This window comes from Nerophis ophidion, linkage group LG04 (assembly GCF_033978795.1).
Source record: "Nerophis ophidion isolate RoL-2023_Sa linkage group LG04, RoL_Noph_v1.0, whole genome shotgun sequence".
NCBI lineage: Eukaryota > Metazoa > Chordata > Actinopteri > Syngnathiformes > Syngnathidae > Nerophis > Nerophis ophidion.
In genome coordinates this window covers 59,280,088-59,299,659 of record NC_084614.1, presented here as the reverse complement: position 1 = coordinate 59,299,659, position 19,572 = coordinate 59,280,088, and the positions used below count along the sequence as shown (strand labels likewise).

The 19,572-nt window shown below is 41.6% G+C and overlaps 1 protein-coding gene across 2 annotated transcripts in view; it reads right to left on the bottom strand.

Moving 5' to 3' along the window:
* Nucleotides 1–19,572, bottom strand: part of stk10 (serine/threonine kinase 10) — a 95,384-nt gene that overhangs the window by 13,976 nt on the left and 61,836 nt on the right. For both annotated transcript variants that reach the window (XM_061898606.1, XM_061898607.1), the window contains 4 exons: nt 14,778–14,912; nt 10,806–11,096; nt 9,049–9,432; nt 409–533 (listed from right to left, as the gene is read on the bottom strand). In XM_061898606.1, the coding sequence (XP_061754590.1) occupies nt 409–533; nt 9,049–9,432; nt 10,806–11,096; nt 14,778–14,912 (935 nt within the window). The remainder of the gene's footprint in view (nt 1–408; nt 534–9,048; nt 9,433–10,805; nt 11,097–14,777; nt 14,913–19,572) is intronic.

Here is a 19,572-nt window from a genome sequence, read left to right as displayed (position 1 = left end):
TTGCTAATGTTAGCCAAGTTAGTTCATGTGAAATAGATAAATGCTTTTTAATGCTATTCAAGGCCTTCGTTTTCGCATAATCCATTTGACTTTTATTGTTGTTTAATGTCCCGCATTAAATATATTAATTTCATGTCATTACACAATTGTATTAGCGAAACTTGTTTTGGTAATGTTATGAAAAAAAAGTAACTATTAAGAAAAGTTGGAATATTGAAAAAAAAAAAAACTTACAAAGAATTAAGTCATTATTGCTATTAAAATAATAAACAATTTTGTGACCAAGTTTTAAGGAAAAATTTGAATATCGCAGGAACCGTTTTTTTTTTTATGACAAAGTCGTGATATTAGGAGAATAAAATGTGCTTGGTTCGCTCTCATCACAGTTTGTCTACTGAATCCGCTTACCTCAGGAATCTCATTTCTTCATCTTTCTTCTCATCATCCTTGATGATCTTAGAAGTGGTCACACTCACGTCAACGCCATCAACTTTGAACTTTCTGGTTCGCTTTAGAGTCTTCCGCGAAGTGTCCTGAAGGGGATGAGGAAAATATAATAAAATGTAATAAATTCTCACCATCGTGGCATTTAATTATCATGTATTCTAAGGGGGGTCTGCTTTATCATTATTATTATTAAGTGGATAGTTTACAACTGGTGTGAAAGTGCACTGCATCATTGTGAATACACTTGCTGGCTCATAGTCCATTCCCTGACACTGCAGCGCCTCTCTGCTGAATAATATGTTCTGGAAAAACCTTGCAAGTGCCACAAAGAGACAAGACTCCACCACAGAGTCAACAACAGTCCTGATCAGTCTATAAAGCTCCAGAAGCAGCTGGGTGACAATGAGGTGCACAGAGGCCTCCATTCACTGAGGTCAGCGCTGGACTGTGCCCACACAAAGGCCACATTGGGCCCCAATGAATGGAACATCATGCATATTTTTGCGTCAAGGAAGGACTTGTTGAGGGTCAAACGATGAAAGTGTGTCTTGCTATTTCTAAATTTATTGCCGTTAAACACTTTTCTTGTTAGTTTAATGAATTGCTGTATTAGGTGGGTAAAAACCAGCATCAAGCTTTACCCTTTGACCTATCAGTTTACTTATTTCAAACCGGCGTTTGAAGAATCATCGTTCCGGTTTCTTTACGGGTTCAAAATAAATCTTGTGAGGTTTGATTTGTTTTGTATGTAATCTTTTATATGATGTTATTCAAAGATGGAAAAAAAGGAAACCTAAGTGACGCCGTGCACGAACAAGTAGACAGGAAGTGACTAGAGATGTCGAACTGCCGATATTATCGGCTGTTAAATGCTTTAAACTGTAATATCGGAAATTATCGGTATCTGTTTCAAAAAGAAAAACTTATGACTTTTTAAAACGCCGCTATACGGAGTGGTAAACGGACGTAGGGAGAAGTACAGAGCGCCAATAACCCTTAGAGGCACTTCCTTTACGTGCCGGCCCAGTCACATAATATCTACAGCTTTTCACACACACAAGTGAATGCAACGCATACTTGGTCAACAGCCATACAGGTCACACTGAGGGTGGCCGTATAAACAACTTTAACACCGTTACAAATATGCGCCACACTGTGAACCCACACCAAACAAGAATGACAAACACATTTTGGGAGAACATCTGCACCGTAACACCATGAATTACCATGAATTGAGTAACGTGGACCCCGACTTAACAAGTTGAAAAACGTATTCGGGTGTTACCATTTAGTGGTCAATTGTACGGAATATGTAATGAACCGTGCAATTTACTAATAAAAGTTTCAATCAATCAAAACACACACACACACACATTCCAAGCGGCTGTTTTGAAGAATGTTTAAAAAATAATGCACTTTGTGATTTCAATAATAAATATGGAAGTGCCATGTTGGCTTTTTTTCCATAACTTGAGTTGATTTATTTTGGAAAACCTTGTTTCATTGTTTAATGCATCCAGCGGGGTATCACAACAAAATTAGGCATAGTAATGTGTTAATTCCACGACGGTTGATATCGGAATCGGTAATTAATGGCAAAAAAAGGCATTATTGGACATTTCTAGAAGTTAGGTTTTTTTTTTTTTTAGATTGTTTTTCCTTGCCCTTATGTGGGCTCCGAACCAAGGATGTCGTTGCGGCTTCTGCAGCCCTTTGAGACACTTGTGATTTAGGGCTATATAAATAAACATTGATTGATTGATTGATTGACTGTGTCTTCCTGAACCCCATCGTGACAGAGGCATACTCCATAGCTCGATAGCTTGTACGAGCTAGTTTTCTTAGACCCTTATTTTTTTAGTGCAGGCAGGATGGAGCAGGACTTTTATTGTGAAGACAGGAACTGTTTGGTTGGCCTATAGACTTTTGACAGTTGGTGTTTGGCGAGAGAGAGTGTTTGGCGAGTGTTGAAAAGTTATTATCGCGTTCCTGCCGCAGTTTTTTTTTTCTTCATACTGAGATCACACCAGCTCGCGGTCATCTCTCAAGATCCTCGGTGACATATATGTAAATTTAGTGACAAAAGTGACGTAATAGCGAAGATTGGGACTGCCTGTGCAGATTGGTGTTTTAATGCCATACACGAGATGGCATTTTATCCAGGGATGCAACCATTAAAAAATGTTGGTAACACCTTAGTATGGGGAACATATTCTAAGTAACAAAGAGTTTATTTAGAGTTATTTGGACACTAGGGGAACATACAAGGGTTAGGGTTACTAAGAAGCAGTAATTCTGAAGTTATTGAGTGAAGACTCTTCGTTAATGGCTTACCGGTTGTATAATAAGACCATGCAGAATAAGGCATTTTATAAGTACTAAATAATGACTTATTTTTAAAAGCCAATGTGTTACTAATTTGCATGTTAATAAGCAACTAATTAATGGTGAATATGTTCCCCAAACTAAAGTGTTACCAAGATTTTGACTATCAATATATTCTGAGCAATGGTCATGGTTTCAGGATTACCACAATTATGATGCACTGACGCGGGTCACCGGGGGCCCCCTCTGGAGCCAGGCCCGGACGTGGGGCGCGATGGCGAGCGCCTGGTGGCCGGGCCTGTTCCCGAAGAGGCAACGTGGGTCACCCCTCCAATGGGCTCACCACCCATGGCAGGGGCCATAGAGGTCGGGTGCAATGTGAGCTGGGCGGAAGCCGAAGGCAGGGCACTTGGCGGTCCGATCCTCGGCTACAGAAGTTAGCTCTTGGGACGTGGAACGTCACCTCATTGGGGGGGAAAGAGCCGGAGCTAGTGCGCGAAGTCGAGAAGTTCCGGCTGGATATAGTCGGACTCACTTCGACGCACAGCAAGGGCTCTGGAATCACTTCTCTCGAGAGGAACTGGACCCTCTTCCACTCTGGCGTTGCCGACAGTGAGAGGCGACGGGCTGGGGTGGCAATTCTGGTTGCCTCCCGGCTTAAAGCCTGCACGTTGGAGTTCAACCCAGTGGACGAAAGGGTAGCCTCCCTCCGCCTTCGGGTGGGGCGACGGGTCCTGACTGTTGTCTGTGCTTACGCACCAAACAGCAGTTCAGAGTACCCACCCTTTTTGGGAACACTTGAGGGAGTACTGGAAAGTGCTCCCCCAGGTGATTCCCTTGTCCTACTGGGGGACTTCAACGCTCATGTTGGCAACGACAGTGAAACCTAGAGAGGCGTGATTGGGAAGAATGGCCGCCCGGATCTAAACCAGAGTGGTGTTTTGTTATTGGACTTTTGTGCTCGTCACAGTTTGTCCATTACAAACACCATGTTCAAGCATAAGGGTGTCCATATGTGCACTTGGCACCAGGACACCCTAGGCCGCGGTTCCATGATCAACATTGTAGTTGTGTCATCGGATTTGCGGCTTTATGTTTTGGACACTCGGGTGAAGAGAGGGGCGGAGCTTTCTACCGATCACCACCTGGTGGTGAGTTGGCTGCGATGGTGGGGGAGGATGCCGGACAGACCTGGCAGGCCCAAACGCATTGTGAGGGTCTGCTGGGATCGTCTGGCAGAGTCTCCTGTCAGAGAAAGTTTCAATTCCCACCTCCGGAAGAACTTCGAACATGTCACGAGGGAGGTGCTGGACATTGAGTCCGAGTGGACCATGTTCCGCACCTCTATTGTCGAGGCGGCTGATCGGAGCTGTGGCCGCAAGGTAGTTGGTGCCTGTCGGGGCGGCAATCCTAAAACCCCTTGGTGGACACCAGCGGTGAGGGATGCTGTCAAGCTGAAGAAAGAGTCCTATCAGGTCCTTTTGGCTCATAGGACTCCAGAAGCAGTGGACAGGTACCGACAGGCCAAGCGGTGTGCGGCTTCAGCGGTCACTGAGGCAAAAACTCGGACATGGGAGGAGTTTGGAAAAGCCATGGAAAACGACTTCCGGACGGCTTCGAAACGATTCTGGACCACCGTCCGCTGCCTCAGGAAGGGAAAGCAGTGCACTATCAACACTGTGTATGGTGCGGATGGTGTTCTGCTGACCTCAACTGCGGATGTTGTGGATAGGTGGAAGGAATACTTCGAAGACCTAATCAATCCCACCAACACGTCTTCCTATGAGGAAGCAGTGCCTGGGGAATCTGTGGTGGACTCTCCTATTTCTGGGGCTGAGGTCGCTGAGGTAGTTAAAAAGCTCCTTGGTGGCAAGGCCCCGGGGGTGGACGAGACCCGCCCGGAGTTCCTTAAGGCTCTGGATGCTGTGGGGCTGTCTTGGTTGACAAGACTCTGCAGCATCGCGTGGACATCGGGGGCGGTACCTCTGGATTGGCAGACCGGGGTGGTGGTTCCTGTCTTTAAGAAGGGGGACCGGAGGGTGTGTTCCAACTATCGTGGGATCACACTCCTCAGCCTTCCCGGTAAGGTTTATTCAGGTGTACTGGAGAGGAGGCTACGCCGGATAGTTGAACCTCGGATTTAGGAGGAACAGTGTGGTTTTCGTCCTGGTCGTGGAACTGTGGACCAGCTCTATACTCTCGGCAGGGTTCTTGAGGGTGCATGGGAGTTTGCCCATCCAGTCTACATGTGCTTTGTGGGCTTTGAGAAGGCATTCAACCGTGTCCCTCGGGAAGTCCTGTGGGGAGTGCCCATAGAGTATGGGGTATCGGACTGTCTTATTGTGGCGGTCCGCTCCCTGTACGATCAGTGCCAGAGCTTGGTCCGCATTGCCGGCAGTAAGTCCAGTGAGGGTTGGACTCCGCCAAGGCTGTCCTTTGTCACCGATTCTGTTCATAACTTTTATGGACAGAATTTCTAGGCGCAGTCAAGGCGTTGAGGGGTTCCGGTTTGGTGACCGCAGGATTAGTTCTCTGCTTTTTGCAGATGATGTGGTCCTGATGGCTTCATCTGACCGGGATCTTCAGCTCTCACTGGATCGGTTTGCAGCAGAGTGTGAAGCGACCGGAATGAAAATCAGCACCTCCAAGTCCGAGTCCATGGTTCTCGCCCGCAAAAGGGTGGAATGCCATCTCCGGGTTGGGGAGGAGACCCTGTCCTAAGTGGAGGAGTTCAAGTACCTAGGAATCGTGTTCACGAGTGGGAGAAGAGTGGATCGTGAGATAGACAGGCGGATCGGTGCGGCGTCTTCAGTAATGCGGACGTTGTATCGATCCGTTGTGGTGAAGAAGGAGCTGAGCCGGAAGGCAAAGCTCTCAATTTACCGGTCGATCTACGTTCCCATCCTCACCTATGGTCATGAGCTTTGGGTCATGACCGAAAGGATAAGATCACGGGTACAAGCGGCAGAAATGAGTTTCCTCCGCCGGGTGGCGGGGCTCTCCCTTTAGAGATAGGGTGAGAAGCTCTGCCATCCAGGAGGAACTCAAAGTAAAGCCGCTGCTCCTTCACATCGAGAGGAGCCAGATGAGGTGGTTCGGGCATCTGGTCAGGATGCCACCCGAATGCCTCCCTAGGGAGGTGTTTAGGGCACATCCAACCGGTAGGAGGCCACGGGGAAGACCCAGGACACGTTGGGAAGACTGTCTCCCGGCTGGCCTGGGAACGCCTCGGGATCCCCCGGGAAGAGCTAGACGAAGTGGCTGGGGAAAGGGACGTCTGGGTTTCCCTGCTTAAGCTGTTGCCCCCGCGACCCGACCTCAGATAAGCGGAAGAAGATGGATGGATGGAATAATTTCACCACAAAAAATATTTTGTATGAATACATTTATAAAATGAATATTCCTTAGACATTTTCATGTGGATTTTGTGTCGGAATAACAGTAATTAAACAATATAATAACAGTAGAAAATAATAAACATGCACAAATAGAATTTATTATATTATGAATTATATTTTCAATATAAAACTAAGGTCAACTTAAGTGATCACCAAGGGAAACTTGTTCTTATGTAGTGATTATATTATTGTCAACAACTGTCATCCATGCCTATTATTCATTTATAATATTCTATATTATGCTGTGTAATAACACAGTTCGATCGAACCATGGTATAGTGCTATTATTTCATAAGCTTCTGGTGTTGGTGTTTTACACTTGCTAGATATATAGATAGTACTTTATTGTTTCCTTCAGGAGAGTTCCCTCAGGAAAAAAATTAAATAATATTCTATATTAATTTACAATCCCACTAGTTTATTCAACACAGACAGGAAGAAGCAATCGCTAACATCAAATGGTCGTTGAATGACAGAGGTACCTGTTGCTGTTTGTTTACACTGAATTGACTCATTGCTAAAGGTGCTAATTGTAGGTGACACTTTAATATTTAACTCCCTAACAACTCAATTCTTCATTACGTCACTTACCACTAATACAATTTAATTAATCGTAAAACCAGTTAATCCTGGCAACTCTCTTTTGCAACATACCACAGCTGCTTCGGTTGACATCTAAACACCGTTTTACGCATCCACACACAAACAGTGTTTGGGTTTTGCGTCATGAACACATATGCAAATTAGCCGATGATGTCATTAGTTGGTGAAGGAAATGCAAGAGAAAGAGTACCAATGCTAATCCTTCCGCATTAATAAGGCTGTAACCGTGCTTTCAACACACCATCGCGGCAGAAGTCCGTGTGTGTGTGATACATCCTTTCTTTCCAGGCATTTTACACACAGACACCATCCTTCCTCTGTTACAGAAGGTGTAGTAGCTTATATTCAGTCACGTGACTTTTGAACGGAAGTCAACAAAGTGGTGGTCAACAAAACCAGTATGGCTACTGTGCAGCAAACTATCTGCATAAAAGGAAAATTGGTATCAATAGTGTCCCGGATAAATTATGCATCGCTTTTGCTCTGGTAAGGTTGCATTTTATGATGTAACTTGGCGTCTTGCGAGGGCTGTCTTTCGAAACAAACTAAATTCACGATTTATCATTTTCCCATTTTGTTAACCACTCATGAAGACAAACGGAGACACTATTGAAGACCTGGCCGGTTGTTAAAGAAGAAGGACAAGTGATCACAGCTCAGTGTAACTACGTGTATGCGTGATTTCCCCCATATTTTTCTAAATATAACTCTACAGGTCAACATTGTGTTTGTGCTGAAAGCTTCCTGCATGATTGCTGCCTTTGGTAAAAGCTTAACTCCTTTAGGGTTTGCTCAAATTTGCTTTCTTTTATTTAGACTTGCCGAGTTGGTTCACAAACAGTAGTAGAAAAAATGTGTTTTAAGAACCTCGAAACAAGATAAAGTACAAATATCAAGATAATACTGAAATGGAAAATACTAAACATTAAAAGTATATCAACCAAACTGGAGTGCGTGCCACTTTTCTCATCGCTATTTCGTAAAATTTTTACATATTTCCCCCGTCTTGATTACCTTTTGAGGAACTTTGAAGAAACTTTCATACTTTTCACAATTTGAACCGTTCCAACAGCCTTAAACAAAAGGGCATTTTTATTTCAAGAAAGGCCAAATGTCAGCCAGAACGCTTTGACAAGAGACGCTTGCTTGACCACCACTTCAATTCTCGCAAATTTATTAATAAGCCGGACGTGGCGTCAGGGGAATACAACCTATATGTTCAGCTCGGCTATTCAACTTGCTATTCAATCTGTCACATAAATGACATAACGACACCCCAGGTTCAGTACAAAACTTGGGAAAGACGAACATTTGTGCAGCAAATTCCTGAAAAACAATAAGGAGCTCCTGTTGTATTGAGGAACTCGGACCACTGTGAAACACACTGGCAGATCCCTGCATTGGAATTTTCAAACAGAACACTGGTGTCCAAACTTACAGTTTGAATAACTGAGGCGTTCCTCACGGCACCCTTTTAAGTGCTCTCTTATTTTGGTCGTTACTTTTTTTTTTTTTCTTTGTTATTTATGTAACTAAGGTGTTATTGTAGTTTATTTGCATCAACCTCTTTAGCTATACCAGTAGTGTTTCTCAAGGTTCCATTTTAGGTCCTTTCTTTTTCATAATTTAGGGAATTCAACTGGTGGCCCGTGAGTTAAGTTAAAAAAAACATGAAATTCACACTTTTGCTGATGCTCCTTAAAAACAGCAAAGCGCTTCTGTAACTCTTAACAAAATAAATAGACCAAAATGAAATTTCTACTGTAGGGGACGTAAGTTCTCCGAAATTTACAAAATAATTATAGTGAAAGGAGAAGTCTGGTCCTTAGCCTTCTGGAAAAATGGCCCCCAAACTAATTTCCCATCTCTGCTGTTTATTCAAGCCGCAAAAAAGGCAGAAGAAAGTCGGCTTTTTTAAGGCTGTATGAAAGGGTGTCTGTTCAAACACTACTACACTCAAACCCATTTTTCAGGCCCTAAAACAAACAGTCTCTCATGTAACCCTCCCACCCCACTTAAATATCCTACTGTATGTCTCCTGTATGAAATGTGTGGGGGAAACTCTTACAACATACAGGCTATCCTCTGTGTTACACCCACACCCCAACATGCAAAAAACAATGCACTTTCAGTTCCTCCCTGCATGCTGAAAGAAACTTTTTCCAAGGAGGGGTTTTACTGCAGACACAAGGAGCTTCCCCTCTTTGCCTCCTTTTGCATCTAACTGCTACAACGCCATAACCATGTAAAGGTGAGCATGATGTGGAGTACTTACCCTTGAAGACAGAGAGAAGCTCTCCTTGTTTAGCGACATGCTTTTCATGGTCTCCGACCCTGAGCTGCCCGTAGATCGCCTTACGCTATTGATCTTTCCGTTGATGTAAGGCGGGGCCACCTCGGGAGTGGATGCTATCGATACTTGGTCAGCGCTCATCTTGTTTAGGATGGCGCTCGGCCCGGAAATATGTGTTTGTGAAGGACCAGTGGAAACGAGTGCTGGAGTCGGTACTGGTTGGTGAGCTGACACGTCTGGACTCTGGTAAACAGAGAACTGGGTGTTGGGCCCCTCTGGGTTTGAGGAACCGATAGCAATGTCAACACTGTCCGCAGACGCCTCAGATTGGAGGACCGCTGGAAGCTGCTCGGTTTCCACAACAACCTGGAAAACAAAGATTATTGTTATAAATCCTTTAATTGCAAAGTCAGGGATTTTTATGGAATTTTTTTGGATATTGACCAAAAATATGCCTATAGAATAATTACAGACACAAATCTAACAACTATCATCTCAAAAAACATTGAGACTTGCCAATTTGTACAGCTGTAAAATAGCCACAGTTCGACTTGGGAACAGATTAATTTACTCTACTTTTTCATATGTGGTAAATGCTCTTTCTAATTCAACTCTCTGATATCGTCCCCATGCCATGTTGTGTGGTTCTTTGGATTCTTGGAAGTAACACATGTACAAATATTTATATAGATTTAAATAAACAATGAAAATAGTTAGATGAAAAAAATAAGGGTCGTTCCGATCAAGGTTTTATGCTACCAATCATGCATGCCTGAGGTCGTCCGACACCAATCATATGTGTTCACTATACGTTATAAAATGTATTTTTAATGAGTGCTGTTGACGATTTCACAATATCAGCACAATACTTAAACTGGTTCCTTTTTCTCTTTCAATGCATACAATTGTTTGAGCAAATCAGTCAATATTACACAATAACTAAACAAAAGCAAAACTAATCATTTACTGTAAATCATTTGGTTTCAAAGTCCACACAACATGTAAAACACAACAAAAACATTTTATTGAGAAAGTAAAAATATCTGATAACTCTATCGCTCATATACTGATACCACCCTTGGTATTAACGCCACCAATGGGAATATTTTCCTTCATGAGACCCCTGAGCTAAAATGAGTTTGATAAACCTGTTCTAGACTCCTGTTAATTTACTTGTTAATCTCCAGTTAATATCTGCTTACTTTCTTCTGCAACGTGGTTCCATCTACACTTCTTAAACTTTCCGAAACATTTATTTCTTTGCGTTGTTGAAAGCTAACTTAGCGGCTATCTTAACTATTAAGGGTAATATTGGCATGCTCTTGGTGTGTAACATGTTCAGTCTTATCCTCCAGTGATAACGCTAATTGATAACGATACTCAAAGATACTAAGAAATGCTGCCACGGAGGTGATTGTTGTTAATTTAGGGGAGCGGTTCTCAGTGTGTATGGAGACACATAATTAGCTGCGTGCCGCTTCTCAGCCAGAGAGGATGGCATTTGTCGATCTCTTAATTGTCTTTTTTTTTTACAAAAATCATCCAATACCAAACGGTGCCTGATACTTAAAGTAATAAAATAATAATAAATAACCTAAAGTAATAAAATAATAATAATACATTTTTAACTGAAATTTAAAAAAATATATATATATATATCATATGGAGAACAATCCCTAATACCCTTGGGTAGAATTAGAACGTCAGGCACCCTGACACTTAAAGATTGTAAAACCTACCTTCTCCCTCTCAGACGTGGGTGAGCTCTTCCCGTCCTCGATGCCAGAGTCCGAGCTGGACGTCTTAATTGACACGACACTCTCATATTTCTCAGACTCCAGCTTATCTCCAGAGTCCAGTTGATCCTTCGCGGGGAGATTGTGCCTCGGTAAGGGAACTGGGGTGGCCATGATGGGAACCGGCTGCTCCTTTGTAGGTGAGGCTGGCCCATTTTCCAGTGGAGAATGTTGCACGATCAGGGATGTGGTGGGGCTCTCTTGTTCTGGGGACCCATCTCCTTCCAGACTGGTCTGGCATGGTAAAGAGAGGTGGACTTTGGTAATGCATTGATGTAGCAAAATACTGTAAAATCAGATGCCAAAAGCTAAGCAACTTTTGTTTGGTAGCAGCTCCTGCATCAGGTAACATTAGCTTCATGTTAAGTGCATTGCAACTTACAGCAGGTACATTCCATTTATCCAAGATTTAAGGGAATAGACATTTTTGCAACCTTGCATCTAAAATTGCAGTCATTTCCATAAACTGCAGACGTTCCTAAATCAGGTAAATACAGCTCAGCATTGGGATGATATGGAATACCTCTCTAAACTAAACAAATAGGCGGCTTTCTGATCTCCATCTAAGATCCGTGGGTCTCGTACAGCTGAGGCAGAACAATGTCTGAACATAAATAATTCAAACATCACTTGTTTTCCTATGAGGAGTAATACCAAAGTCAAGGTCTAAATTTAAAAGCGAGGCTGTATGCCAGTGTTCCGGTTACTGTTCTTTTGTTTATCCAGAGGGTGGTAAAGAACCGCCTCGTGCTCTATGTTACTTTGTAATCTCATGGCCTCTGTGGACATATGAATGGCCTCTGCCAGAAGCGACCTTCAGTCCCTTGGCAGGAAAACACTGTTTACCAAGAAATGCTTTTTAAAAGGGGTGGGGTGCAAACAAAGGTGGCAGCGTATAGCCTGATCTTAATTGTCTCTGTCAAAGACGTAATGGTTTGGGATGTTTTTGTTTAAGGGCTAATAAAAAGACATGTATTCACAAACCCCGTTTCCATACGAGTTGGGAAATTGTGTTAGATGTAAATATAAACGGAATAAAATTATTTGCAAATCCTTTTCAACCCATATTCAGTTGAGTATGATACAAAGACAACATATTTGATGATCAAACTGATAAACATTTTTTTTTGCGAATAGTCATTAACTTTAGAATTTGATGCCAGCAACACGTGACAAAAAAGTTGGGCAAGGTGGCAATAAATACTGATAAAGTTGAGGAATGCTCATCAAACAGTTATATGAAACATCCCACAGGTGTGCAGGCTAATTGGGAACAGTTGGGTGCCATGATTGGGTATAAAGACAGCTTCCATGAAATGCTAAGTAATTCACAAACAAGGATGGGGTGAAGGTCACCACTTTGTAAGCAAATTGTCGAACAGTTTTAGAACAACATTTCTCAACGAGGTTTTGCAAGGAATTTAGGGATTTTACCATTTACGGTCCATAAAAACATCAAAAGGTTCAGAAAATCTGGAGAACTCACTGCACATAAGCAATGATATTACGGACCTTTGATCCCTCAGGCGGTACTGCATCAAAAAGCGACATCAGTGTGTAAAGGATATCACAACAGGGGTTCAGGAAAACTTCATAAAACCACTGTCAGTAACTACAGTTGGTCGCTACATCTGTAAGTGCAAGTTAAAACTCTACTATGCAAAGCAAAACCCATTTATCAACAACACCCAGAAACGCCGCTGGCTTCGCTGGGCCCGAGCTCATCTAAGATGGACTGATGCAAAGTGGATAAGTGTTCTGTGGTCTGACAAGTCCACATTTCAAATTATATTTGGAAACTGTGGACGTTGTATCCGCCGGAACAAAGAGGAAAATAACCATCCGGATTTTTATAGGCCCAAAGTTCAAAAGCCAGTATCTGTGATGGTATGGGGATGTATTAGTGCCCAAAGCTTGGGTAACTGACACATCTGTGAAGGCACCATTAATGCTGAATGGTCTATACAGGTTTTGGAACAATATATGTTGTCATCCAAGCAACGTTATCATGGACGCCCCTGTTTATTCCAGCAAGACAATGCCAAGCCATGTGTTACAACAGCGTGGCTTCGTAGTAAAAGAGTGCGGGTACAGTCCAGACCTTTCTCCCATCGAAAATGTGGGGCGCATTATGAAGCGTAAAATACGACAGCGGAGACCCCGGACTGTTGAATGACTGAAGCACTACATAAAACAAGAATGGGAAAGAATTCCACTTTCAAAGCCTTAACAATAAGTTTCCTCGGTTCCCAAACGTTTATTGAGTGTTGTTAAAAGAAAAGGTTATGTAACACAGTGGTGAACATGCCCTTTCCCAACTACTTTGGCATGTGTTGCAGCCATGAAATTCGAAGTTGATTATCATTTGAACATCAAATATCTTGTCTTTGTAGCATCTTCAACTGAATATGGGTTGAAAAGGATTTGCAAATCATTGTATTCCGTTTATATTTACATCTAACACAATTTCCCAACTCATATGGAAACGGGGTTTGTAGTTTGTGCAGATACATGATATATTGTGCGGATTCTATGAAAAATATAAATCTAATAATGTATGATTTATTCATTAATAACTATTTTATTAAGCCAGGGGTCAGCAACCCGCAGCTCCGAGCCGCATGCGGCTCTTTGATCACTCTGATTTGGCTCAGCTGCATACTTGCCGACCCGCCTGATTTTTCCGGAAGGTTTCCTGATTTCAGTGCCACACTCAGATATCTCCAGGGGCAAACATTCTCCGATTTTTCACCCGGACAACAATATTGAGGACGTGCCGTGATGGCAATGCCTTCAACATCCTCTGAAACATGTCGTCGTACTTTGTGATTTTTTTCAAGTATTTACAGACTTATAATGACGTCACGCTTGAAATCACACACTCTAGTTGGACTTTTTCTTCTTAAAAGCCACCACTGACCTCTTAACTTTTGCACATTTTGTAGATGGCTGTCCGCGGGTATATCTGCAATATGTATTAAAAATACATCCACATCGCAGACATGCTGACAACGCTCCAGTGAAACCTGTTGGAATTGTGCCGTTTGTTATCAAAAGATTGGTAATAAAAGTTAAAAATAGCGTCGGACTGTGTGCAGTTTCTTCTGGGGGCTACAACATATTACGGTAATTTGTTTTCAAGTAAAAAAAAACTTATTTTCAAGGCCTGGCTGTAAATGCCGTGGCGGCGCACACATTCAATTACATTAAGGGGAAGGAAACCCTGAAATTAATGATTAAATGCTTAAAAACCAAAATGTTGTTGCATTATCGCAATTATATATATATATATATATATATATATATATATATATATATATATATATATATATATATATATATATATATATATATATATATATATATATATATATATATATATATATATATAAATACATATATATAAATACATATGTCTGTTTTTCAATAAATGCAAAATACACCGCTCTACTTAAAACTATTAGTCATTATTTGTAGTCTCAAGAGTTAGGATTCGTGGTTGTGTGTCCTCTCAATAGCAGTGTTTATTGTTGCTGTTCTGAGTGTTGCTGGGTCGGGTTTGGTTTTGGAATTGGATTGCATTATTATGGTATTGCCATGTATTGTTTTGTTGGATTGAATAAAAATAAAAATAAAAAAAAAGAGTTAGGATTCCAAACCTTTTAAAAACACATTTTTGGCCTGGGCAGAGGTCTAATCTGGAACGAGAATGGTTTTAAGTTTCAGCACAATTTTTCATTGTGCTGATAAAACTCTAATCAGACTGCACATTTCTAGCCAACACATATTTAAAGTCAGCATACCTTTATAAATGAGCGGCAAGAAGAAAATAAACTTGTAGTATTTTTAGATACCAAAAAATGATGAAGAAGCCAATAAAGTCACAGATTAGAAATATGAGGAAAGTTTTGGTACCACAGTGAGCTCCAAGGTGTCTTCCTCCTCTCCTTCCTCTCTATTGTCCTCGATTTCCTCAAAGACTTCAGCCTTCGCCTCGGCCACCAGCTCCCTCAGCGGGCGGTTTGACGTCACCGAGCTCACAAAAGGGTGCTAGGGGACAGATAGAGAATACATAGAAAATCAGGTTTGTTTATGGGGGAAATGTGAGAGAGAAGACCAGTATTGAGGACCACATTCACTGCTGATGAAACCCAACGTGTCCCTTTTCAACTCCTAATTTCGGTTACACCACAGGCACACAGCCATGGCTCAGCCATTTAAAACAGTTAATATTCTATTATTAATAATTCTTCAGCAAACCGTGTAACAAACCTGATTCAAAAGTTGAGTGCAGCTGGGTTTGAAAAAACTAATCTATTATTAAAATGTTGTGTAATTTTTAATTGGACCAACTGACAAAAGGAGCCTAACAAACATGGCTGTGCATTCAAGTGTGCACATTGGCAGACGTGTTTAGAGGTGTTGCTGCCTTACTTGCCGCACTTAGTTCCATTTGGCTTTGGCTTTTTAACTTGGCTGATTCAAAAACAACAGTCAGCTCCTGTCTAACGAGGCAGGAAGTTTAAATGCTGAACGGCATCTTATTACAGCATAGAGGGCAGACATTGCATTAGCGGTGAACATCCATCCGTCTTACTTACTGTATGCTGTGAAAGGTGCCTGTGAAAGTGGGGGCTTATCTTGGCTGACACTGGGCTAAATGTGAGGGAACCCTGGACAGATGCCTATTTCTACTTTCAAGGGGCAAATAATACATTCAGTGCCACCAGAAAGTATTCACAGCGCTTCACTTTTTTCACATTTTGTTATGTTACAGCCTTACTCCAAATATATTAATTTTTGTCCTCAAAATTCTGCACATAATACCCCATAATGACACTGTAAAAAGGTTTTGTTCAAAGCAATTTGCTAATTTGATAAAAATAAAAACATAAAATCACATGTATATTATTTACAACCTTTGCACAGTACTTTGTTGATGCACTTTGGCAGCAATTACAGCCTCAAGTCTTTTTGAATACGATGCCACAAGCTTTGGCAGAATCTCTCAAGCTCCATCAGGTTGGATGGTGTCTAGTCAGGGAGGTGACTAAGAACCCAATGGTCACTCTGCCAAAGCTACAGCATTCCTTTGTGGAGAGAAGAGAACCTTCCAGAAGGACAACCATCTCTGTAGCAATACACAAATCAGGCCTTAGTGGTATAGTACCCAGACAGAAACTATTTCTTAGTAAAATGCTTGCCAACATGCACCTGAAATACTCTAAGACCATGAGTGACAAAACTCTCTGGTCTGTTGAGACAAAGATTTAACCATTTGGCGTGAATGCCAGGTACCGCCTATCACTAGGTCAATACCATCCCTACAGTGAATCATGGTGGTGGCAGCATCATGCTGTGGGGATGTTTTTTAGCGGCAAGAATTGGGAGACTAGTCAGGATAGAGGGAAAGATGAATGCAGAATATACTGAGACATCCTGGATGAAAACCAACGCTTCCCACCCAATTTGATAGGGCTTGAAATGAATGGGCAAAGAGGAATGGGTGTCAACTAAGTATTTGTGCACCAACCAAGTATTGGGCAAAGGCTATGAAGACTTATTAACATGTGATTGTTTTATTTATTTTTTATTTTTTTTGAATAGGTATGAAAATTTTCAAAAAAAATTTCATTACACATCGTCCATAGAATTTTGAGGACAAAAAATATGTTTTCCATTTTGGAATCAGGCTGTAACAAAACAAAATGTGATGCACTGTATATAACTTGGAAAATACACTGCGGGCCCTACACAGGACTAAAAACACAATGTTTTAAAATATATTTGTTATATTTAAGTATTTATAAGGAAAGGTTATTGTGTATTGATCTATTTTGGTGAACTACAAAATGGCTTCAGCAATATTACATCCTGTAATGTATTTGTTATAAACCGTTGCAATGACTAGACAGAACTCTTATTACATCCTGTAATGTATTTGTTATAAACCGTTGCAATGACTAGACAGAACTCGAAACAGGTCAGCACTACTGCTAACACAATGAAATAGGTGTCCTGCCTGGTCCACTATAAGACAAGGGCTTTGGTTGGAATGGCAAGACCAGACAACCGCTTCACATTTTTTAAGCCACTGTGCCATGCAAATTATTTTATCAATTTAATGTAGAATTATTTCATATTGTTTCTTTGACTAATGGTGTGCATTTTAATGCATGATTAGAGGAAATTGTTTATGGACTTCTAGAATTGAAAAAGGATGCATTAAATGGAGTCCCTTAGCAGTGTTTCCCACACAAGGCGATGACATTGCGGCATTTTCAGCTAATTTAGCGGAGTTGGCCATGATGCATGTGCAAGCAATGTTTATAGACACTACAGGAAACACAAAAAGTGAGCAAAAACATGATAGACAAAACAAATGTTTAAAAATACTGTACGAACGAATATTCTTCTGTTGCTGTTGACTTTTGTGTCACAAGCAAGCCCGAGCCAAAAAGTGGTTTTGGATAAGAAGGGCGATGTGCACAGTGGCATGCTTTCAGATTAGTGTCTGATAAAGACTTAAGACTAAGTCTGCTAAATTGGCAACATTTACGACCCCTGCTATGCCTTCTTATTCTCTGGCAGACCAGGTGCGTATGAGGGTGGGTTAGGAAGCGTGCTTACAAAGAAATCTACTGAAGGGAGTTGTAATGACAAGCTATATTCACAAACAGTACTTCTACAGTGTGTTTCTAGAGGCTAATCGCGGCGATCCAAAATATTTGTGGGAATATGTGTAAATATTTGAGAAGCACTGCTTTGTGCCATACGGTTTTCTATGTTGCAGACAAAATCCCTTCAAACAAACGGAATCCAATGTCGCTGAGGGGAAAAAAAGGCAGAACAGCAGAGCTTAAGTCCGCTTTTATGGTTTTACGTTGACACACTGATCGTGTGTCACGCATGCCCGGATGGCTGGTAAAAGGTTAAACATGAACCATATTGGGGAAGCGAAACACAAAGCTACCTGTGTTGCAATCACTGGGATAGATGGCTAGAAACCTGAGACTGCGTGTTGCAAAGTGAGAACACTTTAATCATTTTTAGTGTTTAAATGATATCAAAGTGGCCTTATCTGATTATATGTACATTTACCTTAAAACGACTGTGTAAACACTATTAAAAATCTAACTAAATGTATCACAGCATGTTATGGCAAACACCTGGTGCCATGCAAATATGCCCTTGTGGCTGATTGGCAGCAATAAATTAACCCATGATTTGATTAACGTGGACCCCGACTTAAACAAGTTGAAAAACTTATTCGGGTGTTACCATTTAGTGGTCAATTGTCTGTAATATGTACTTTACTGCGCAATCTACTAATAAAAGTTTCAATCAATCAATCAAACCCTAGTGTGTGACTGTTTTCTGTCTATCTGTAGCTATGTGTACATGAACACATTTAATCGGATTAAAAGTCCAACCGGAATAAAAATGCTTCATGTAAACACACCATTCGGAATATTCTGAAACGATCACACACATTCCGATCAAGACGGGTGATTCGTTCCGCAAATCATTCTTCCAAAATCCGGGTTGAAATTATCCTTACTGCGGATGTCTTTGAGGTCAGCTATATTTTGGTGGTGGAGGTGGGACTATTATTCAACTTCTTTGGAATGAAATGATTGTCTAGCTCAGTGGTTCCCAAAGTGGGCGGTACCGCCCCCCTGGGGGCGGTGGAAGGATCTGGGAGGGCGGTGAGGAAGAAGGGGGCGGTAGGGGGGCGGCAGTCCGAAGTCGAAGTCAGAAGTTCGAACGTTTGTTTGACGATTTGTACACAACACGTGCAGCAGGACGAGTCAGTGGACGACGCATCAGGGTCCGGTTACCACACGCCGCTCTGGCCCAGTTAGATCCGACAGCATAGACTACAAAAGCAAAAGCTCAGGTTTGTAATTTCAAGCTTGTAATGTTCAGAATTTTATCTTATAATAAAAACCGCATTCTGGCGGTCAACATCATCTTGAGTTCAAGTCAACATGAAATTGGGGACTCGCAAGAACGCGCCGTGTTGTGTTGTGTTGTGTTGAGCTGGTTAGGGTGGTGCATTCACTGATATATATTGTTACGAATGTAAATGACTTTGTACCTGTGTGTGGGTGTGTGCGTGCGTGTGTGTGTGTGTGTGTGTGTGTGTGTATATGCGTGTTCGCGCGTGTGTCATTGTGTGGGTGGCGAGGGTGGCGTGCCTTAGATCACGTCCGTCACCATTTTCTGTGAGTAAATGGAAGAAAATGAATACGTGAGAGGGTAAATTGCTTTTCATACCTTCAATGTTGTCATTTTTGTCTTTAAGTAGGCCTATTTATGAAATGCGATAAAATGCATCAAGATTTTTGGTTACAAAAAAAAATCTCTGACTGCTATCAAGTGCTGTGGAACAAGGTCAAGCTGTACTTTATTGCCTTCCCAACATCATATTTAGTACAACGGGGCTTCAGTGCAGTCGCCTTGCTTCTTTCCAAGCAAAGAAACCGACTGAAAATTACTGACCGCGGGGATCTACGACTTCTTCTTAGTGAGTTCCAGCCTGATGTTGAGAAGCTTATGTCCCTGCACCAAGCACATCCATCCCATTAATATTAAGTGTGAGACAATGAAGGTTACTGGTGGAATGTTTATTTACCATTCTATGTTGCTGAAACAGTTAAAATTGCTAAAAAATAAATTGGTTTACTAAATCGGGTTTTATTTGTGA